Source organism: Castor canadensis, chromosome X (assembly GCF_047511655.1).
Source record: "Castor canadensis chromosome X, mCasCan1.hap1v2, whole genome shotgun sequence".
In the NCBI taxonomy this organism is placed as follows: domain Eukaryota; kingdom Metazoa; phylum Chordata; class Mammalia; order Rodentia; family Castoridae; genus Castor; species Castor canadensis.
The window spans coordinates 44,530,819-44,555,699 of NC_133405.1; the positions used below are offsets into that span (position 1 = coordinate 44,530,819).

The following is a 24,881-nucleotide window of genomic DNA, read 5'->3' on the forward strand; positions in this document are numbered from 1 at the left end:
ATGGGCACAGCAGTTTATGATCTTAGATGGAGAAGTCTTGGAGGAAGAAAAGTCCCAAGTGGCTGAAGAGAAGGAGACACCAAAATCACTGCAATTTCAAAGCCCAAACCTTGATAAGCTGGAGACAGACTAGAGGTCTTCACTATAGTGGAAATATGGAGAACCACAGGCCACAGACTCATAGGAATATCAGGGAAGGGACCAAGAGATTAGATGATGGTGATGGTGAAAAAAAAAGAGGAAGAGAGGCTGAGCATAGCGTCTCAAACTTGTAATCCTAGCTGCTTGGGAGGTGATTGGGAGAATTGTGGTTCGAGGTCATCCCAGGCCAAAAAAAATTCACAAGACCCCATCCCAAGCAATGGTTGAGTGCTGCGGTGTGCACCTGTCATCCCGGGAAGCACAAATAGGAGGATCACAGTCCAGGCCAGTCCAGGCATAGAGTGAGATCCTATCTCAAAAATACTCAACATAAAAAGGGCTGACAGAGTGATTCAAGTGGTAGACAGTGTACTTAGCAATCATGAGGCCCTGAGTTCAAATCCTACCCCCCCCATACCATCAAAAAAGAGGTAGAGAAGATGGTAAAGAAGAAAGCATTTTCTTACAAAGTAGAGGCAAAACAATGATCCAGAAGAGACTATGGAGCACAGGGCAGAAGAACAGAAAGAACAGCTTCCAGGAGAGCTGGCTGGTGAGGCTGGGGGTAGTTTCCAGGAAATATAGCTTGATTCAATCCTCCTATACATTATAGTATCACTATGCACCCTAGATATATCTACTATTATAATTTGTCAATATCCAATAAAATTTAAAAAAATAAACACTGCAGCAAAACAATGGAAGAAATTAGTTCCTGCCAATCAAAAGAAAAAAGTTGGGAGGAAAGGAGACAGGGGAAACTAGAATCAGGCTGGAGGAAGAACAGAACAGTGTGGACAAGAGAGGTCACATGGCCTGTAAGCATGGGTAAGGACTTCAGGAGTGAGGGAGAGATGGCATTCACACTTAGTACCATTCACTCACATCCAAACTACAGGATAGATACTTGGTGCTCAAGCAAAACAGGGCCCCTATATTGTCTTATGTAAAAATTCCCAAAACACTTATTTTTAGAAAATTCCAAGAGTCTTTCATAGGACAGTCTCAAACTCTCCACTTTCTTGGCTTCTGAGGGAATTACCTTCCCACTTCTGACACCAAAACAATTCCTGCTCCTTTAGGTCTAGGGTCCAAGGCTCCGTGCCAAAGACGAAACCAGACTTAGGAAGAAATCCAGATTTTTCTCTCCATATTCACAATTTCCAAGTGAACAGCAGATGGTAGCAAAGAGCTAGAAAGGGAGATGAACCCTCAAAATAACTCCAGGCTGGCAAGATAGAAGGTGTGGGGGCCCATCAAGTTCTAGACCTTTGACACTCGCCCAGGGCCTGGAGTCAAAGGTCAGCTTGATGATATCATCCCACCTGTCCTGTCAGCTAATTCTTCTCTGAGCTCAGGTGTCAACAGGACATTAGAAGTAAAAAAGCATCTCAGCTCCCTCATTACCACTATTTCTCACCCCACCAGTTATGGACCTGGGCTACCAGCAACACTTGCTCTAAGAAGACACAATTATCTTCCCGGAAATGGTGAAGAAAGGAAGGTTAATTAGGCTTTGGAAATGATATTCCGCACCTACACTACCCTCTGTTAGTGCTTATTTCACTGTGTTACAATTGTCTATCATCCTCAATAAACAGGGATTCCTCAGGGAAGCACGGTGTCTTTCTGGTTCATCTTCAGCTAACTACTACAAAGGCCTGGCACAGAGGAGATAGGAAGTGGTCAACAAATAAATGTTCAGTGAATGGTTTAACTGGTACAGAAGATGGAGAAAGGAGACCAGGACTCCCAGCCGGGTATGGTTAGGAGACAGATGCCTGGCCTTCCAGATGGTGCAATGTATAAGAAAGAACACTGGTCTGGAAAGGAATTTAGGCTGGGCTTTGAACCCCAACTCTGTTGCTTATGGCTGTGAACAAGGTACCTTAATGTTCCTGAGCCGTGATTTTCTCCTCCATGCAAGGAGGATTCTTCCTTCAACAGGCCATTTGTGATGGGGAAATACACAAAATAGTCCTAGCACATGTATCTTACAGACAGGAAGTGACAAAAAAGTAGTCACTGATAGTTACTGCAGTTACTATTATTATTGCTATTGCTACAGCCTCTTCTCAGGGTGAAAATCACTAAGAGTAGGAACGAAGTGGAATCAAGACTCAAGAGTCCCTACTTCCTTAGCTCAGTTTCCTCAAAGAGCACAGCAATGGATTCAATAGAAGGCTACAGAGGAATCACTCTATCTAGGGGGTGTGGCTTTCCCTGTACAAATGTCTGGATACTGGAACTTCAGCCTCCTCTGAAAGCTCAGTAGGGAAGGAGTTCTTTTAGACCGAAATCAAGGGAAATGTTCTTTGACAATGTGACACCCCAAGTGGCCATACAGGGTAAAAGCAGCCTCAAAAAAATTTAGCCAAATTCATGAAAAAGAGGCTTACATGACAGGAACCCAGGCACAGAAGGAAAATCTCCTGACTGAGAGGCAGCAGAGCCCAGCAGAATCCCAGACCACTTTTCAGCGAGCTCAGGAACCCAAGCAGCCTCATGGCATTTTTAGGGTGATAGAAATGAAACCGTGAGATAGGAAGGGATTGGTGTCCCAGAAAAGTCCCAGCAACAAAGGCAGAGAGGCTGGTGGCTAAGACTGAAGAAGAATGTCTTCTAGTTATAGGCCCTTCAGGAAGCAGAGAAGAGGTGGCTCTTACAACAAGCCCCAAAGGCACAGGAACTCCCTCCTTCCGTCTCCAATGGAGGGAGAAGAGAACTTCCAGGGCACTCTAAGGTCACAAACAGATCAGCTTCCCTTCCAGAAGGTCGGTGGCGTTCCCTTTTGACCAAATGAGTTTGCAATGGTTTATTTTACATGGAAGTTGCTGTTCTTTCACCTGCCTCTTTCCTCAATCCCATAATCCTCCAGTCCCTGCACTCTCCACCCCTTCAGTAGCTTCTTTGGTACTGAGATGGTGGATGCAATGAGCAAGCACACAAGTCTAGTTTTTGAAGAGACCGAGTAGCTCACTCTCTCTCTTCTTCTACCTTGTACTATTTACTGAGGCTGGGGAGGCACAAGCAAAGGAGAGAGACAGAGTATAGGGGGCCACCACCAAGAGCCCAAATCCTAGGCCCTATGACAGGCAGTCAACGGCACCATGCTCACCCACATGGGATAGTTCCAGAAAGCCCCCAGACTTTTTGCCGGCATCATCCATGCCCACTTTCCCCAGTGCCTTGGGTCCGGCATCAAGCATGCTGAAGAAACCCAGACAAGCAGGAGCTCAAGATCGAGCTAGGCACACAAGAGGTGCCATGGGGATGTCGTTTGCTGGCCTTACCTCCTTTCCAAAGCAGGTAGATGGGCACCACGTAGAGCATGACATGCTGAATGTAGTAAATCTCCAATTCAAAGGGGAGCTGGGGGAACAAGAGAGAGAGAGGTGTTCAGAACTGGAAGTACTCACTGCAACAGACTGGGGACCAGAATGCCCTTACCCTTCAGAACCCAAATTTTAGCAACCCCAGTCACTTTGCCAACTCACCTCCCTTCCCAATTCAAGCCAAAAAACTTTCTGAGTATTTTTTTGGCCCAGACTGGTGCCTTCCAGAGTGTATTTTGCACACATGATACTTGAAAAATAGTTCACTAAAAAAGTTTGGTTAAAAATTTAAGAACTGTTGACAGGTATGTGGTACACAGCTGTAATCCCAGCATTCAGGAGGCTGAGGCAGGAGGTTCCAGGCCAGCCTGGGCTACATAGTGAGACCCTGTCTCAAAACAAAATTAACAAATGCTACATATGGTATGTCCCGTTGGAGAGTCACCAAGCATTTTATTGGTGTATTAAGGACCTGAGTAGCCTCTACAGACTAGACCTACTTAACATTATTTCTCTCCAGTTTCTCCAAATTATTTAGCAAGTGACTTTTTAAAAAATAACACTTGGCATTCTATGGAACATATTTTAAAAACACAACCTTATGTCACTTTCTGCTCCTGGCATGTAGATGGTGGACTATTTAAAAGTTTATTTCTCATTTGACATGAAGAACATATGAAGAAGGATTTGTTATTCCTGTTTTCCAGATGAAAAAAAAATTGATTGTTAAGTCTGGTCAGGTCTGGATCCAAGGATGATGAGGTTCCCCATTGGACTTGGGTGTGAGTCCAACGTCTGCCCTATTTTGGAGTGAAGACCAAGCAGCTGGGCCAATTATGGCACAGCTTGCTAAAACAAACTTCCCCACCCTCCTGACCTCTGACACACCCACTTGCTCACCCATTTCCCATCTCCTTCAAAGTAGAAGCTCTGAACTACCAATGCTGGGAAGGTTTCAACTTGGCATGAGGGACCCTGCTGTTGATCTTGGCAGCAGGCCGAGATAGAAACGGCTGGGTGGCTAACTCAATTCTGAGGAAAAACTGAACTTGAGCAGCTGCCAAGAGGCTTAGCCTATGGTGCACACTCAGCCCGTAGTGTGCATGTGTGCACACGCACACCAACACACATGCACACATACCCCAAGGCAAGTCCACAGAGACAAAGACTCCAGGCGAAGGTGTCAGCTGCCTCCCCGCTCCCTGTGGGACTGGCATAGGATCAAGACTACTCGCTAATGAACAGAGGCAGTCACAGGCCCTGCTAGCACAGGAGCTGGAGCCTTGTGTCATGCCAAGGTCTGGAACCAAAAGATGGCAGAGCTCCAGAATGGGAGCTGGGACAACTGTGGAACCTGGACACAGGCTCTTGACAACAGAAATCCACATAGAAGGAAAACTAACTCCCCCAGGAAGTAATTTATATTCACAGAGGGGAATCTGAAACTCAGGAAAGGTGATGAGGGTCCAAATGTCTCTGTAGAACATTCTGGAATAGGTTTTGGGATCTGACATTGGGCACTGCTAGCACAAAGCATATGGGAGGTCCACATGTGACCCTCAGTAATGTGATCAGGGATGACTCGACTTTTTTGAAATCGGGTACTGCTTAAAGGCTTTTCAATTTTTTTTTGCAGCCATTTGAAATCCATCAATTTCTCTCATTCAACAAATGAGGAACCTGAGGTACAAAAACGTTCACTGAATTCACTGAGGTCACCCAGAAAAACAGGAAGGAGGCAGAAGTCCCAGGAACACTCTGGCTGTAATCAGAACCTTGACTGCTCCCCAAAATGAGCCTTGGAAGTCAGTTTGCACTCCCCCACGACAGGGACAGAGAGCAGAGAATGGCTGAAGGCCTTGTGGCCAATAGTCCCTGCATGTCCCCAAGCAGCCCCTTTGTCCACCTCTCAGATTGTACTTGCCCACTCACCTCACTCACAGTGCTGTCGCTCTTACAGCCCTCCTAGAAAGCAAAGTGTCCACCTGCATGTCAAGGGAGCAGCTACGTACGGTGGGTACAAGCTAGGACTTGGAGCCTGTCACCTCTGTGTTCTGACTGTGCTACTCAGCAGACCTGTGGCCTTAGGCAAGTCACATAACCTCTCCACCCTAGTTCTGACGTCAGTAAAATGGAAATAATTATGTTGCTGCAATTTAAAAATTTTAAGACCATAACAAACACATGGTACTTCTTATGGGCCTGAAACTACTATAAACATTTTGTAAACTATTGCACTAATCATCACAACAACTGCACTATCCCAATTATTTTCACTTTAGAGATGAGAAACTTGGACATGAGCAAGTTAGGCAACTTACTGAAGGGCACACGGCTCATTCAGTGACACAGCCAAGATTCAAATGCGAGCAGCCTGCTCCAGAATTTAGTCTTACCCAGTACACAGTTGGTCCTCCCTAATTATCTGTGGGGAACTGGTTCCAGGAGCCACCCCTCATAGCAAAACAGGCAGATGCTCAAGTCCCTAACACAAAATGGCATCGCTAAATGACACTTTAACATCTCTAGATTATTTAAAATACCGAACATACTGGAAATGCCACGCAAATTGTAGGACCGTGTTGTAGTTTACGGGGTAAGGTCAAGTCTGCACATGTTCGGCACAGACGCAACTTTTGAGATCGTTTCAATCCACCATTGATTGAGCATGTGGCCACGGACCCTGTGGTCACCAAGGGCTGACTACTCTGCTACCCTACAGAAGCCTAACATTAGAAGGTGCTGAGATTAACCAGAGTAGCAGCAGAGCAGGACTAGCACATGTTCCCACTCATCCTTCCGTAAGGTGACTTGGCCCAGCCCTTTCTGCTTCAAGTGATCCTTACCTTCACACAGCCTGTTCTGCCCGCCCTTTGTCACCCTAGCCCCACGTCAATATCACAGTGGCCAAGTTTGTTTCGTGATGCTAGCCTCCCGGCAACTAAGTCTGTTGTCATGGGTCACTGCACCTCTGTAGCCACCTTGGCCACAGACCTCATTTGGAATGGCCAAGAGACTATCCTCATGAGCTTCCTTCCTCTGAGGGCTGCCTCGCTTATTCCAAGAGTTCCCTAACCAGAGAGGGACACAAAGGTACAGGCACCAGTGGGAACCAGGACCAGGGAGGGGAAAGAGAAAATAGGTAAAGAGGAAGTGTAGGGGGGAAGCAAGGGAAGAAGGAGCTAAAAGAGAGAGTGGTAAAACAACATGGCCACACTAGTGGCAAGAAGGGAGCCAGATGGTAGCTAAGAACCTGGCACTTGTCATTTAGTAGCAAATACTACTTACTAAGCAGTTATGCTGTGCATCACACAGTGTGTTGAATACTTTTACATTATAACGCTTGGTTATTACAACTTTCCCGTGAAGTGGGGGGCTGTGACACATAAGGAAACTGAGCATACACAGAAGTTAGAGAACATCAGCAGGAGAAGGAGCAGGCACAGGGATGGGGCCTGGGACACTTGGCAGTGGGGAAGGCACTGATTCCAGGATGGGTTCCAGGAATGTTCTCATGGAGCCTTCCTGACCCTATTTTCCCCCACTTCACAATGGCCTGTGAAATACCATACTTTCCCCACAAGTTCCATTTGGTTATTCATTTCTCCCCTGCAGAACTCACACCTCGAGCTCTAATGTTCACAGCCTGGTTCCTTTTCAACTAGAGGAATCTCGAGGCAACAGAAAAAAACCTCCTACATGGATGCAATTGAGAGGCAAAAACAATAAAAATATTTTAAGCTACACGGGTCATTAATTTCCTTCTCATATCCAAGTCAATGTCGTTTTTAGAACTGAAACAGTGGTAAAGTTATTCAGGTCTCTGGAATCAGACTGCCTGAAACATTAGGTACATGGACCCTGCTTCTTCCCACCTCAACCCTGACGGTGGTCACACCATACTCTGCCATGGAGACTGCCAATCCCACTGTGTCTCACATTCTTGTTTGCTTCGGTCACCAAAAGAAGCCAAGACTCCCAGGTCTCCTCCAACACCTGAACTCAATTTCCTGCAGGGCTCTGTTTGGCTGGTTGGTTTTTTTGACACACAGAGTCTCTCTATGTAGCCAGACTGGCCTTGAACTCACAATTCTCTGCCTTCGGCTTCCTTAGTGCTGGGATTACAGGTGCGTACCACCACGCCCAGCTCCAGTATGGCTCTGTACATCTTCTCTTCGGTCCTACCTCCCACCCTCCCCAATTCCTGAAATCCTTCTACTCTATTCTCTAGAGTCCACTGCCCATCACTAGCAAAAATCCTCAAATACTTCTTTGAACATTTCTCTCACCTTCTTGCTTTAACAAAACCTTAGTTTGCTCTCTGAAGACATTGCGAGCCTCACAGCCCTCTTAAATGGTTGGTGCTTTTCCACCCATACCTCCTTAGTGCTATTCTGCCACAAGGGCGCCTTTCTGTTCCTCACTGCAGCTTCTAAATGGCGGTCCCTTCCAGAACATTCTAGAGAGACTTCCTTGCTAACCACTCCCCCCATATGCATTTTTGTTTCAGTCACAGTCACGTACAGTCTCGCCCATATGCATTCCCCACAGTACTTGAAGACTTGTTCTCATCTCTCTGTCACTTCTTTCCATCAGCCCTTGGTCAAAATCCCTGTGATTTCAATATTTATCAATATCCCAGCCTCTCCATTTCCCTCAAAGTCTCTTCTCCATCTTATCATATTCCCATGATCATACCCGTCATTATCAATATCTGTGACCTTTCCATGACCTCCACCATTCACCCAGCTCTCCATCCACCCGTCTGTCCAACTTATTCCTCTTCAAATCCTAATTTGAGTGTGTTCCCAACTTCACCAGGCCCTCCAGTCTGTTGTTCCTGCTACCTTCTCACTGCTCCTCGCCAACCTCATGCCTCTTTAAATTTGGGACAGCAAACTTCGAGCAGCGTTCTCAAAGTCATTCACTCTCCTCTCTCCTAAACAACCATTCCACAACTCCCCACCCCCTTTCCTCCACCTTCCTTGTCCTCCCTCTTGGCTTCCTAGTTCACTGGGGAAAAAGAGGAAGAACAATGGGCAGAGAGCACACACAATCTCTGCCTCCATCTCCACCCACAGATGCCTTTTTCCTGCCACAAGCCTTGCTGCTAAGGCTCTTCCACAGTTCCCCACCTGCTCAAGGATATCACACCAGAAAATGTCCCCTTTTCCCTGATTCATTCCCATCAGAAAACAACCATGCTACACTCTCTTTTATCTACAGAAACAGAGACTCTCGTCCTCACTCCCCCTCCAGCTACCACCTCCAATTCTCTGCTTCTCTTTAAACTTTAGAGCAAAACTCCTCAAAAGAGCTGTCTCTACCCACTGCCGCCATTCCCTCTCTCAATCCGATAAATCTTCGCTCCCATCATTCCACCTAAACTGCTTCTGTTGAGGCCACCAGTGACTTCCAGGTTCCAAATTCCAGTGAGCAGCACAAAGGCGTAGCTGCCTGCATGTTGCTTCTGTGTGAGTTTTAAGTATTGTGGCCTTCTTCTGCCCAGCCTCACCTGCAGCCGGGGTGCCAGGAAGATTTGGGGCTCCACTTGCTCATTTGTGCAGTTAGCAACCTGTACAACTAGAAATTCTAGTCCGGCTCAGTTTTCAGGCCTTGTCTTGATTCACCAGCAACATAATGACGTGGTAATCTTTCCCTCTTCTGCAACACGTTTTCCACACTGGACTTGTAGACCATCGCTCTCTGTTCTTACCTTATTTTAATGGCATTCATTCTCAATGTCCTTTGCTGAACGTGCCACGCCTCTAAATATCGATAACACCCAGAACCGGTTCTTTGGCTTTCCTCTCTGTTGATTCCCATTCACTAGATAATCTTATCCAGATTCCTGGTTCTCCTTACCATTTACATACTACAGGCTCAAGAATTAATTTCTCCAGCCTAGCGTCAGGCTGCTGAAAATAAAATTCTGTCTCCATCACTTATTTGCTGGGCAATTTTGGGCAAATCACTTAATGTTGCTGAGTCTCAATTACTTATCTGTAAAATGGGAATGATGACAATATCTCCATCAAGTTGTGGTGAAATAATGCACGGAGCATTCTTGGTTCAGTGCTGACATATTTTATGTACTCAATAGATGTTAGCTGTTGTAATCATTGCCCTCTGCTTCAGTGTCAATCCTGACAGAAACTAGTAAAATTACAATTTCAATCCAAGCCAGCAAGATTTATTGCCCCATCTCGCTGGGTGTAAAGCTGGAGTTTCATTCTGATTTCACAAGACCTTCCAGCAAGAAACTGTGGCACTTGGGAGTACCTGCCAGCTCTAAGTCACCCACCAGTACTTTTAGCAGATGACTACCAGGTTTTTTGGGCATCCCACTTAGTCTATTCCTTTGACCCAGCTTAAGGTCAGAGTTTCTCAATGGAAGCCTCTTCATTTCTAAAACGAATGTCAACACCACTCACTCACGAGGGTCCCTCTCATTCTCATTCCATCAACAGAAAAGAAAAAAACTTATTGAGGCACGACTGGGTGGTAGGTACATGCACGGCTCTTGTTATGTGGCGATGATGAAGATATCAACCTGCCGTACAGAGTCCATGGTGTAGTTGGGAGAACAACAGATAAGGAGATGATACTAGTGTAGCAAAAGATCATAGGAGGGCTTGTGGACAAAGTATTGGCTTTGGTTTGAATTTTCTTTTACAGGGAAGGAAAGGCCTGTACATGATGTATATACTACAGGACAGTACTACAGGCAGCGACACCAGTTGGGGACTGGTAACAGAAATGTCTAAATCAAGCTCACACAAAGGCAGTGACAGAAGGGGGGGATGGGCAGACCGGGGAGGGGTAAGGAAGATGAATTGCCAAGAGTATAGAACTGAATGGATCAGGAGCTACACAGAAGCAAGAAAAGGAAAGAAATCAAAGGTGACCCTCAGGCTGATAGCTTAGGTGGCTGGCAGGACCTTGGGACTTTTCCTTAAGACTGAACCTACAATCACAGGTACAGATTGAAGGAGGTAGGGTCGAAGAAAAGTAGCTGGGGGTGTGATGAATTTGAGGGTACCAGTGTGACAGGTACGCAGAGATGCTCATAAGTCTACAGGAATGTGAGTCTGGACTGCAAGAGAGCTGAAGACGATGAAAGTAAGGCAAGTGACACACATGTATGTAACTGATGTCACAAAGCAGACGCAGACAAACGTATGCTAAAAAACACAAACGTGGTGTTTAAATGATGAAATTGTAAAGTGCATCTAAATGTGAGTGCTTTCCTCAAGCACTCCAGTGGTACTTCTGAGGCACTCCACTTTGGGGACCCTAGTCACACCAGCAATCTTTTGAGAAGACACGATGGGTGGAGAGAGATGAAAGCCATAACTAAGGGGTAATGGCAATACAGAGAAATAAACATTAAGAATGGGAAAACGTGAACATATTTCTCAACTGAGGTAAAGAGCCAGTGGGCAGCGAGAGGCTGAAGCAGCAAGAAAAGCAGGAGGTACTGCAGAGCGAGGGGACTGGCAGCAGGCTGGAGGGGATGGAACCCAAAGCGTACATGGAAGGGCTAGTTGTGGGCTCCCAGGACAGGAGGAGGGAAGGAGAAACTCAGGTGAGAATAACCGTGTGAGGGACGGGTACATGCTGTAAAATGAAGGACCTCACGCCATACCTCGGGAGACTTGGCATTACCAGAAGACTCCATGGTGTCACAAAGAGAGAACCCTGGTCACATCTTAGCCCTAGACAATAGCCTTTCAAAATGTCAGGGACTCCAAAAAGACAGTCCATCTCCCTAAAAGAGGAAAGCATACAACCCACGGTAACAAATGCTCTTGGTAATGTTCTTCCAATAATGTTTGGCTTTGACATACTTTATCTTCATTAAGTGACCACAGACTTTAACTGTGATAGACTGGAGCTACAAACCCCATGGAACTAAATACTGCTTATTAGAGGAGCCACAAATGGAACACTCTCAACCTAAATGGCCATTAATAAGAGACTATTAAAAGCCAGATGTGATGGTAAACACCTATAATGCCAGCTACTAGGGAGGCAGAGGTAGGAGGACAATGAGTTTCAGGTCAGGCCAGGCAAAGTTAGGGAGACCCTATCTCAAACACAAAATACAAACAAAAGGACTGGGGATATGGCTCAAATGGTAGAGTGCCTGAAGTCCTGGGTTCATTCCCTAGTACCACAAAAATAATTAAACTAAAATAATAAAATGAAATGGACTAGTTAAGTCAGCCACAGCACATTCATAGAACATGTTGGCACTAAAAACAACAAGGTCCCACAAGAAACACTCAAAATTCAAAATATGGACCATTCTATGACACAACTCTACAAAATGTCTGATACTATGGGATGTTGATCATAAATTATACAGACATAATATATATTAATTTAAAGTCTATTTAATACTAATGGTCAAAAATTTGAAGAAAAGTATTAAAAAGTAAAAAAAGCCCAACTCATGAAAACTTCAATATCATGAATGATATTCACTCAATTTACTTTTGGGACAATTGAGAAAATCTGAATATAAACTGATTATTCGATAAAATAGATCATATTATAGAATCACTGTGATAATGGTACTGTGGTTAGGCAAGAGAATGTCATTATTCTAAGAAACCGAAGCTGAGATAAGAAGAAATGAAGTATCAAAATATGTGCAGCACTGGGAGCGTAGCTCAAATGGCAGAGCACCTGCCCAGCAAGCTCGGGGCCCTGAGCTCAAACTGCAGTACCACCAAGAAAACCCAAAATTAGTTAAAAAAAAAAGATGTCTGTTACTTTCTCTGTAACGTTTAAGCCTGCTTAAAGATAGGTTTAGAGAGTAAATATGGAAAAATGTTAACAATTGTTGAATCTAGCTGGACAGTACGGACCTGTTCACAATTATCATTTCAACTTTTCAGTACATCAGAATAGCTATAAAATAAAAAGCTGGGAATTATTTTAAATTTAAGAGAATTTAAATGACTAATATGGCAAAATCCTAAGATACAGTACATGGTGGAAAACACAAGGTACATTCTTTTTGAAGAGGAATTTGTCAATATTTATCAAAAATGTTAAATGCCCATTCACTTCAGCTCTAATTTCACTTCGGCTCTAATTTCACTTCTAGGAATTTATGCTGACAGAGACATTTGCACACATGCACCAAGAAGTAAACAAGAAATACATTAAAACAGCAAACTCCTAAATGTCTATCAAAATCCCCACAGAACGATGAACACATAAGCAATGAAGGAGAGGAATGTAAAACAGGTCACGTTAGGGGAGGGTAAGTGAAGAGGGAAAAGGAGGGTGAGCATGGTTGGCGTACTTTCTACATGTGTATGAATATGGAATACTGAAATCTGTTGAAGTCATTTTAAGAAGGGGGAGGGGAAAGAGGAAGAACAACGGAGGGAATAAACCAAATCGGGGTATAATATATGTATATATGGAAATATCACAACAAAATCCCCTGTACAACTATTATGTACTAATAAAAAACATTAAAAATGAAAAAAATTTAAACTAAAACTCCGGAACATGAACTGCTCAACCTTTTTTTAAAAGGTTTTTTTTCTAGGTAAAAGAAAGCAACTCTATACTGTATAAAACATGATTCTTTTTGTAGAAGAAAAAAGACAAGTTTGTGTATATACTTTTAGATGTATGTAAATGTACAGAAAACTGGACTGGGGTACAATGTACCAAGCTGGGTAGAGGAAGAGGATGGGAAGAGGTTGGGAAAGGGAAGGAGAGACCTTGACTTTGGATTTTATATACTCTCAGAGCTGTGACTTTATAACAAATGAATGTATTCACTTATTAATCATGTAGCTAAAATTTCTGAAAGGATGAAAAAGGTCAAAAGAGGAATATATCACACTGTTAACAGCAATTGCCACCCTATGACGTGGGACAGAGGAACTTTCATATTCTTTCAAATCTGTATTACAGGAATCTTTAACCAAGAGGATGCATTCAGCTAATTTTTTCTCACTTTTCAGAACCCCCTCCCTCAGAATATCTGAGAATGTCAAGAAAATAACACATCAGAGTTGGGGGATATAGTGATAGAGCACTTGCCTAACATGCATAAAGCCTTGAAGGTTCAATCCCAAGTACCACAAAAAAATAACATGTAAAGGAGGAGCTGTAGACCCCACTCCCCAAATTCATATTGCATCTGCCCTGGTGATTCCATTGCCATGCCTCTAGTAAGGCCAGATGGCCACAGCCCTGGTAGACACCATTATTCACCATTATTCACCATGGCTAATGTGGCGAGAGGGATGGGGAGTAGATGGGACTGAGACCACTGGTCTTTCCTGTTGGAGGAAACCCTATCAGGGAAACTCAGGACTTCCTCCTTACGCTCAAAACCCTTGAGAGAGCAGGGGAGCAGAGTTGTGGTTGCCAAGGGGCTGGCCCTAGCCAACACCCTAATGTCAAACATAGTATTTAGAGCCTGTGAAAGATGCTGTTTGCTCTAGTGACACAGCTATTTGGGCAAGCGTATTTCCTGGTGTGAAGACACACTCAGCCAGACTTGCTTGCCTTGTTCAGATAAGCCCATAGAACTATATGGGGTGGCAATTTGGGGTCTGTCAGCCACTAGAGAATCTGGAAAGCCACACTTAGTTTCTTTTAATCACGATGAAAGAAAACATTCTGGTTCCTCCCATCTTTAACTGACTTGAGGAGCTGCTACCTGCTCTCTTGGAAAACCACAAAGTACCATTAAGGGTACTGTTGCTGGTACCAAAAGACATTTCTAGCTAGATGTAATGACACATGCTGTAATCCCAGCTACATGGGAGGCAAATGGGGGAGAATTGTGATTTGGGGTCATCCAGGAGAAGCTAGGGAGGCCCTGTCTCAAAAAACAAGCCTGTAATTTTGGCTACATGGTAGGCAAAAGGTATGAAAGCCTATTTGAAAAACACTAAAGGCTGAAGGACTGTGTGTGTGTCGGGGGGGTGACACAAGTGGTAGAGCCCTAGCCCTGCAAGCATGAGGCCCTGAGGTCATTCCCCAGTACCAAACAAAAAAAAAGTCATTTCTGAAGGGACAGGGAAAGAAGCTCTGATGTTCTAATAGTAATGCTTGATGATGATGATGGTGACGATGATGACAGCAGCTGACATGTGAGCATTCCTAGGAGACATGTCATACCTAAGTCTGGGGCTGTGTTTTCCTGACTAGCATAAGGAAGAGGAGGAACAATACTTACTAACGGTGTGCCCCCCGACCCAAATTCATGTATTAAAGTCCTAACCGCCAACACTTCAGATTGTGACAGTATTTGGAGACAGGGTCTTTTAAGACGTAAAGGTAAAATGAGATCATATGGGTAGGCTTTAATTCAATGTGACCAATGTCCCTAAGAAAAGAAAAGGTTATGGTATAGAAAGACACATGAACGGCAATATGAAGACTATGGAAGAAGATGGCTAATGACAAGTGAGAGAACCTGAGAGGAAAACAACCCTGCTGCCACCTTGATCTTACACCTCTAGCCATCACACCTGTAAGGAAATAGATTTCTGTAGTTTAAGCCATCCAGTCTATGGTACAGTATTTGTTACAGCAGCCCTAGCTAACTTACACACTGACCAGCCAACCCCTGTTCTAACAACTGTTAACTTCTTACAACTATTAGCTTCTTTTATCTTTGCACTATCCTTATGAGGTAGCTCCTGTTATAATTCCCCAATTTTAAGATGAAGAAATCAAAGCACTGAGAGGTGTGTTTTTTTTGTAATAGCAAAATACTGGGGATAACCAAATGCCCATCCCAGGGAGAATGGAGAAAGATGCTGTGGTCTACTTCCAGAACAGAATGTTGCACCACAGAGAGAATGTAACTACAGCTATAGGTACTCAATAGCAGGAATGAGTCATACCTATATAATGCTGCATACAACAAGCAAGTCTCAGAAATCAACATACAGACAACAACAACTTTCTTTGCAGAAAGGCCGACAAAAAATGGAAACCAAATATAATAATAATTAGAATTCTGTAGCTACATCCATATCTGAATAGATATACCTGTGCCTATGAGAGAGAGCTAAAACTCTATTTTTTTAAAGAAAGCAAAGGAATAATAAGCAAAATTCAGGTTAGTGGTTCTCTCCAGGTGGGGAAGGACTGGGGACAGCACCTATGCAGACATAAGTTATTAGCAATGTGGTAAGTTCTTAGGTTGGGCTCATAGTTGCTTATTTTATTATCCATACATAAATGAATGCATACATAAATAAAATTAAAGGAGGACATGTATGGGCCAATGGTGGAGTATGATATAAATAAGGGATTCTAAATATTATTATCCCAACTGTGTGTACCCAAGGTCCATTCAAAAAGAAAGAGGGGTACAGGTTCAATTAAATAACTTGTCCATGGTCCCAAGACTTATTAAGTGGCTGAGTCAGGACTCAATTCCAAGGAATCTGATCAAGAACCCATTTTCTTCTTCATCGTATCCATTCCCTACTCTATGCTGTTCCACTGATGGAAAAGAAATAGGGTCTCCTATGAAATTCAAAGGCCTTACCTTACCCAGCTACCATGCTATAGGCACTACCCTGCCATCGAAGTGAGCAAAGGACACTCAAATTTTCACTAATCCAGACTTAGCACTTTTTCGAACTGAGCCCAAGGTCAAATGTGACACAGAAAACTAGAGTTGTTTAGTACACAAGAAGGTGGTTCAGGACTTGGAAGTCCGGCATTGAACTCATGTGACTTTTTACTCAAGGAGGGAAAGTCAGTATTTGTTGGTTCTCGCCACAGAACTCAATGACAGAGATGGTTCCAAAGGCCTCCAAAGGAACCAGGGCAGCTTCAAGTCCAAAGACAATCAATCTCTGTGTGTGTGTGTGTGTGTGTGTGTGTGTGTGTGTGTGTGTGTGTAGGTCAAAGTATACCTGCAGACTGACCTGCCCAGGGCTGGCCTTCCTGGTTAGGTAGTGTAATAGTGGGGGAGGAGAGAATGGTGGGGATGGCTCAAAGATGGCCTTTCCCACCAATGGCAGGACCAAGGCATCCCATCATTTTCCCATGCCTCGGGTCACAGAGTCCACTGTGGCTTAGTGACAGTTTAAGCCATGTAGCGTAGGGAAGTATGAGAAGAAAAGTACTAAACTCCCAGTTCTTGTCAGGCCAGGCATTCCGTATTTTAATGCTTCAAAGGACTTGAGCATTGGGTGGCTTGATATAAACGCCAACCTCACACTAGCACTAGCGCAAAGAGAAAGACCAAAGCCTCCGAGATTTGGCTCTCAATCCTGTCATCCAGATCAGATCAAGGGCACTCAATCTGCCCCCACCCCACAGCCCAACAAGCAGCGAGTATGGTTAATCTACTCCCTGGGGGCACTTCTCAAAGATAACTAATGGGTCAGGCAGTCATTGTAAGGCAGCGCTCCCTTCCCTGCTACCCCCATCTCCCCCCAACTCGTCCCATGACCTCTGCTACAAGGTGGAGTCAAGTTCACAAGGTAAATATCACATACCCGCCTTGAAGCCCCCAGAATTGGATGGTACTTGACCACATCCTGGCCTAGTAGACTCTGTTTCCATCTCTTCCTACTTCTTTTCTTTGCTTCTGTTAAACTTTTGCCTTCTCTGTCTTCCCAGAATCCAAGCTACTCCCAGATTCTCCATCAGCACTGAAGTTTGTGAAAACTTAGGCCTCCAGCAGCTCCTGGCTAACCAAGCTCAGACACAATGTGCCCAATCTTTATCCATATCAGATTTTGTAGAGAAAGAATCTTGTCTGGACCCACTGGGATAAGGCCTAACAATTTATATTTCAATAAAGCACCCTAAAGATATTTGGATGAAGGGATCTTCAACCCATACTTGGAAAAATATCACAACATGTCAGGCTCCAAATCTCTAAATAACAGGGATGGAAACTTCTCACAAAGAAATGGAAGGCAGCTCCAAGAAAAATGTATTGATAAGGATAATGATTCAAAACAACCTAAGTCAACAGTAATAATAATTAATAGCCACTGGTCCATAGCACTTCTCTGCCAGGTATTGGCCTAAGTACTTGATGCACATTAACTGATGGTTTTTGGGGAGGCAGTACTAGGGTTTGAACTGAAAAGACTTGTGCTTGCTAGGCAAGTGCTCTACCATTGAACCACACCCTCCAGCCCTTTTGTTTAAGATTATTTTTCAGATAGAGTCTTGTATTTTTGCCTGGCCTGCCTGTTCTGAAATCCTCCTACATCTGTCACTGCAATAACTGGGAAGATAGAAGCCTATCACCACTCCTGGCATGTTGGTTGAGATGGGGTTTCACTAACTTTTTGTCTAGGCTGGCCTCAAGTCCAAATCTTACTGATCTCTGCCTCCTGAGTACCTGGGATGACAGGCGTGCACTACCACACCCGGCTATGTTAGCTAGTTCACATAACAACTCCATAAAATAGGTTCTGTAAGCCCCTTTCTATGCATAAGGAAATTCAGACAGAGAGGTAAATGAAGAAGTGGCCCAAGGTTACTTACAGAGGCAGGGTGTAGACCAGACAGTCTGACCCCAGAGTCAATGACCTTAACCACTGGCCTATACTGCCTTAATGTACGTTGAGGCACTTTATGATATAGAGGGACCACTTGACTTTAAACTTGATTTACAAGTGACTCAAATACATGATGTTTGGACACCTGGTATTTAGACGAGATCAGGCGCGTTCAGGGTGGTATGGCTGTAGATGACACCTGGCATTTAGATATTCTTTCTCCTGCACCCCTCCCATGTGAGCTCAGATACAGAATATTCTAATTACATTGCCATGGGAACTGATCAGCACCTGAATCTCCATGGCCTCCCAGACACCGACCCATTCATTCATCCATTCGACGGTTACATGGGATTTCTGATGTCTCATAGAACCTGCCACAATGCTGCACACATGGTAGGTATTTATCAATGTATTAAAGATATTTCAGCACAGCAATGACAACTAATGGGCAGAATTTGAGTGCCTTCCTGGCTGCCCCCGACAGGGAGGACACAAGTATAAAAGGGTTCAATATAAAAGTCAGATATTCATTTCTGATAAATCAAATGTTGTTAAAGAGATCTTCCATTTAGGGCTGGCAGAGTGGCTCAAGAGGTAGAGCACCTGCCTGGCAAGAGTGAGACCCTGAGTTCAAACCCCAGTACTGCCAAAAAAAAAAAAAAAAAGAGCATATAATGCTTCTTCCTTCTACTTGGCAGTTCTTAAAATTTAAAAGAGGTGGGGAGGGACCTGGCGGAGTGGCTCAAGTAGTAAGACCATCTGCCTAGCAAGAGTGAGGCCCTGAGTTCAAACCCCAGTGCTGCAAAAAGAAAAAAGATTTTTCACTTTTTCACTGATAAAACCCTGGATAAGCCAGGTGCAGTGATTCATACCTGTAATCCTAGCTACTTGGGAGGCTGAAATAAGGAGGACTGCAGCTCAAGGCCAATCTCAGGCAAGCAGTCCACAAGACCCCATCTCAATGGGAAAAAAAAAAACTGGGCTTGGTGACATGCAACTGTCATCCCAGGTACGTTGAAGGCTGATCTGCAGGACTGCAATTCCAGGACAGCCCAAGCAAAAATGTTTGTGAGACCACATTTCAACAGAAAAAAGCTGGACATGGTAGTCACTTCTGCCATCCCAGCAATGGCAGGAAGCTCAAAATAGAGGATCATGGTCCAAGCCAGCCTACGCAAAAAGCGAGACCCTATCTCCAAATAACCAGAGCAAAAAGGCTGGAGGCATGGCTCAAGCAGTAGAGTGCCTGCCTCACAAGTGTGAAGTCCAGTGTTGCCAAAAAAAAAAAAAAAAAAGTCCTGGATAAAATATTGTGTAAATTGTCTTAAAAAATCTGTGAACTGCTGGTGGCTGGAGGTTTGCCTAGCATGGGCAAGGCCCTGGGTTCAATCCTCACCAATGCCAAAATTAAATCTACAAACTCTCAAATACACGAATTTTTTGGCTAGAGACTACATAAAAGTGGAAACTCACAGAAACAAGTGGAATAGTATATCATCCAGTTTTCACCAAAAGTTGATTTGCTAAGCTAGATATACATGAGCTTTGATTGTTTTTTGGAGCCTAGTAAAGCATATGGAATGGAAAACAAAGCCCAAGATTTCCCAAGAAACTAAAAGAAGATAACTGTCATAATGCTAGGACCCCAAGAAGTAATACTCCAGGATAAGGGTGCACAAGAAACACAAATTACCTCTTCCCCTACAATTGTAAGGAAAATCCAGTCTGAAACCTTCATTCTGAGTTAGGCTAGTGGAAGGGAACCTGGTATCTCCAGTAAAAACTTAGAACCACAAATTAGTCCTCATGCACACTTGTAATCTGAATTTATACTGCTTGAGTCATCTAAAAACCTTAGCTTGACAATTTCATTTGGCATGACTCCAAACTAGCAGCCCTCAACACCTAACAAGAACAAAGATAACTCCTTTCTAGAGGAATCCGAGACTCAAAACATTCCTGCAAAAAATCTCAAGGAAAACAATGATGACAATAATAATATTTAAAACCTAAACACACAGGAAATAAGCCAAGAAACATAAAAAAGCACTTTAGGAGCTGGCAGAGTAGCTCAAGTGGTAGAGCACCCACCTAGCAAGTGTGAGGCCCTAAGTTCAAACCCCAGTACCACACAAAAAAACTGTATATACCTCAAATAATGCAATTATTACTTGTAGGCTATGTTTAATGCTTAAAAAAATTCTGCACACAGAAAATGAAAGGAAACAAAACCATGAAAGGGCAGGCAATACCAAACCACAGGAGAAGAAAAGGCAAGAAAGTAAAGAGTAACATTGATTCAGCTACACACAATCAAACCCTTAAACAACAAAGACAACTACATGACAGGGATCACCACATACCTATCAATACTAACACTGAATGTTAATGGACTTAACTCCCCCATCAAAAGACACCGAATGGCAAACTGGATTAAAAAGGAAGATCCAACAATCTGCTGCCTACAGGAGACCCACCTCACCAACAGAAATAAGCACTGGCTGAGAGTGAAAGGCTGGAAGAAGATCTACCAAGCCAGTGGTCCCGGAAAACAGGCAAGGGTAGCAATACTTATCTCGGACAAAGTAGACTTCAAACCTACATTGATCAAACGAGATAAAGAAGGACATTCCATACTAATAAAAGGGGAAATACACCAAAAGGAAATAACAGTTATCAACCTATATGCACCCAATGTCAGTGTACCCAATTTCATCATTCATACTCTGAAGGACCTAAAAGCATAAATAGACTCCAAGACACTGGTAGTGGGAGACCTTAATACCCCCCTATCACCAATAGATAGGTCAGCCAAACAAAAAACTCAATAAAGAAATTCTGGAACTAAAATCACACCATAGATCAAATGGACCTAGCTGATGTCTACAGAACATTTCATCCAACTTCTGCACAATATACATTCTTCTCAGCAGCCCATGGAACCTTTTCCAAAATTGATCATATCTTAGGGAACAAAGCAAGCCTCAGCAAATATAAGAAGATAGAAATAATCCCATGCATTCTGTCTGACCACAATGCATTAAAACTAGAAATCAACAACAAAAACATCAGTAAAAAACATGCAAACAATTGGAAGCTGAACAACATATTACTCAACGTTGAATGGGTCACTGATGAAATAAAAGAGGAAATTAAAAGGTTTCTGGAAGTTAATGAAAATGAAAACACGACCTACCAGAACCTATGGGACACAGCAAAGGCAGTCCTAAGAGGAAACTTCATAGCCATGAGTGCATATATCAAAAGGACACAAAGATCTCAAATCAATGACCTAACAGTTCAGCTGAAACTCCTAGAAAAACAGGAACAAACAAATCCCAAAACAAACAGAAGGGAAGAAACAATTAAGATAAGGGCTGAAATCAATGAAATAGAAACAAAAAAAAACATACGAAGAATCAATGAAACAAAAAGCTGGTTCTTTGAAAACATAAATAAGATTGACAGACCCCTGGCAAACCTGACTAAAATGAGGAGAGAAAAAACACAAATCAGTAAAATCAGAAAATGAAAGGGAGAGATAACAACAAACACCACAGAAATCCAGCAAATCATCAGAGACTACTTTGAGAGTTTATAATCTAATAAATTTGAAAATCTCGAAGAAATGGACAGATTCCCAGAAACTTACAACCACCCAAAACTGAACCAAGAGGATATTAATCACCTGAATAGATCTATAACACAAAAAGAAATTGAAGCTGCCATCAAGAGCATCCCAAAAAAGAAAAGTCCAGGACCTGATGGATTCTCTCCTGAATTCTATCAGACATTTAAAGAAGAACTAATACCAACTCTCCTTAAACTGTTTCATGAAATAGAAAGGGAAGGAACTCATTTTATGAAGCCAATTTTACTCTCATCCCAAAACCAGATAAAGACACCTCCAAAAAGGAGAACTACAGGCCAATTTCCCTAATGAATATCGATGCAAAAATCCTCAATAAAATAATGGTAAACCGAATCCAACAACACATCAGAAAGATCATTCACCACGACCAAGTCAGCTTCATCCCAGGAATGCAGGGGTGGTTCAACATACACAAATCTAACCTAGAAGGTAACACCCACGCACAGGAAATCACTGTGAGTCAATGCCCTGTATAGCTATCCTTATCTCAACCAGCAAAAACCCTTGTTCCTTCCTATTATTGCTTATACTCTCTCTACAACAAAATTAGAAATAAGGGCAAAATAGTTTCTGCTGAGTATTGAGTGGGGGGGAGAGGGAGGGGGCGGAGTAGGTGGTAAGGGAGGGGGTGGGGGCAGGGGGGAGAAATGAACCAAGCCTTGTATGCACATATGAATAATAAAAGAAAAATGAAAAAAAAACATACACAAATCTATAAATGTAATATAGCACATTAACAGAAGCAAAGACAAAAACCACTTGATTATCTCAATAGATGAAGAAAAAGCCTTCGACAAGATGCAATACCACTTCATGATAAAAGCTCTAAGAAAACTAGGAATAGAAGGAATGTACCTCAACATTGTAAAGGCTATTTATGACAAACCTACAGCCAACATCATACTTAATGGTGAAAAACTGAAACCATTTCCCCTAAAATCAAGAATGAGACAAGGGTGTCCACTATCCCCACTCCTATTCAACATAGTCCTGGAATTCCTAGCCAGAGAAATTAGGCAAGAAGAAGAAATAAAAGGAATACAAATAGGTAAAGAAACTGTCAAGATATCCTTATTTGCAGACAATATGATCCTATGCCTTAAAGACCCAAAAACTCTACCCAAAAACTCTTAGATACCATAAACAGCTACAGGAAGGTGGCAGGATACAAAATCAACCTACAAAAATCATTAGCTTCTCTATACACCAACAATAAACAAACTGAGAAGGAATACATGGAAACAATTCCATTCACAATAGCCTCAAAAAAAATCAAATACCTAGGAATAAATTTAACAAAGGATGTGAATGATCTCTACAAGGAGAACTACAAACCCTTGAAGAAAGAGATCGAGGAAGACTACAGAAGGTGGAGCAATCTCCCGTGCTCATGGATCGGTAGAATCAACATAGTAAAAATGGCTATACTGCCAAACGCAATCTACATGTTTAATGCAATTCCCATCAAAATCCCAATGACTTTCATCACAGAGATTGAAAAATCTACCCTAAAGTTCATTTGGAAACACAAGAGACCGCAAATAGCAAAGGTAATACTCAACAAAAAGAGCAATGCAGGAGGTATCACAATACCTGACTTCAAACTATATTACAAAAGCAATAACAATAAAAACAGCATGGTACTGGCACAAAAACAGACATGAAGACCAGTGGAACAGAATAGAGGACCCAGATATGAATCCACACAACTATACCCACCTCATTTTTGACAAAGGCGCCAAAAATATACAATGGAGAAAAGGCAGCCTCTTCAACAAATGTTGCTGGGAAAAGTGGTTACCCATCTGCAAGAAACTGAAACTAGACCCATGTCTATCACCCTGTACTAGTATCAACTCAAAATGGATCAAGGACCTTAATATCAGACCTGAAACTCTGAAGTTAGTACAGGAAGGAGCAGGAAACACTCTGGAAGTAATAGGTATGGGCAAGGACTTCCTCAATAGAACCCCAGTAGCCCAGCAACTAAGAGAAAGGATGGACAAATGGGACTTCATAAAATTAGAGAGCTTCTGCACAACAAAAGAAATGGTCTCTAAACTGAAGAGACCACCCACAGAGTGGGAGAAAATATTTGCCAGCTACACATCAGACAAGGGACTGATAACCAGAATATACAGGGGACTTAAGGAACTAAACTCTCCTAAAATCAATGAACCAATAAAGAAATGGGCAACTGAACTAAACAGAACTTTTTCAAAAGAAGAAATTCAAATGGCCAAAAAACACGTGAAAAAATGCTCACCATCTCTCGCCATAAAGGAAATGCAAATCAAAACCACACTAAGATTCCACCTCACCCCTGTTAGAATAGCCATCATCAGAAACACCACCAACAACAAGTGTTGGTGCAGCGCTATTCACAATAGCCAAGTTACGGAAACAGCCAAGATGCCCCACTACTGATGAATGGATCAAGAAAATGTGGTACCTGTACACAATGGGATTTTACTCAGCCATGAAGGAGAATGAAATCTTATCATTTGCAGGTAAATGGATGGAACTGGAGAACATCATTCTGAGCGAGGTCAGCCAGGCTCAAAAGACCAAAAATCTTATGTTCTCCCTCACATGCGGACTTTAGATCTAGGGCAAATACAGCAACGTGGTTGGACTTGGATCACAAGACAAGGGGAGAGCACATATGGGAGATATAAGAATAGGTAGAAAACCCAAAACATGAAAGCGTTTGATGTCCCCACTCCAGAGGAGCTAATACAGAAACCTTAAAATGACAGGTTACCATGAGCAGGGGATCAGGAACCAATGTAAAGATCAGTTAGAGTTGAATCAACAAGGGTCGTAACACATGGGTACACGAAAGCAATAGTAGGAATCTTTCTGTACAGCTATCCTTAACTCAACTAGCAAAAACGCTTTGTCTTCCTTATTATGCATATGTCTTTTCTTCAACAAAATTGGTGATAAGGGCAGAAGGAGACCTTCCTGGAACTGAGAGGGGGAGGGGGGAAGGGTGGGGGGGAGGGTGGGGGAGGGGGGGAGGGTGGAGAAATGACCCAAACAATGTATGCACATGTGAATAAATGAGCAACAACAAAAAAAGTCAATCAAAAGTTCCAGGGCCTGCCTGGAACTGAGGCGAGGAAGAAGGGGACAGGGTGGAGAAATGACCCAAACAATGTATGTACCTTTGAATAAATAAACAAATTAATTAATTAATTGATTATAAAATTCAACTCA

General features: G+C 43.0%; 1 protein-coding gene across 7 annotated transcripts in view; it reads right to left on the reverse strand.

Moving 5' to 3' along the window:
• The window catches only part of Tmem164 (transmembrane protein 164), a 157,403-nt gene that overhangs the window by 28,755 nt on the left and 103,767 nt on the right, over positions 1 to 24,881 (reverse strand). For all 7 annotated transcript variants that reach the window (XM_074063172.1, XM_074063169.1, XM_074063168.1 and 4 more), the window contains one exon: positions 3,435 to 3,513. In XM_074063172.1, coding sequence (XP_073919273.1) covers positions 3,435 to 3,513 — 79 coding nt within the window. The remainder of the gene's footprint in view (positions 1 to 3,434; positions 3,514 to 24,881) is intronic.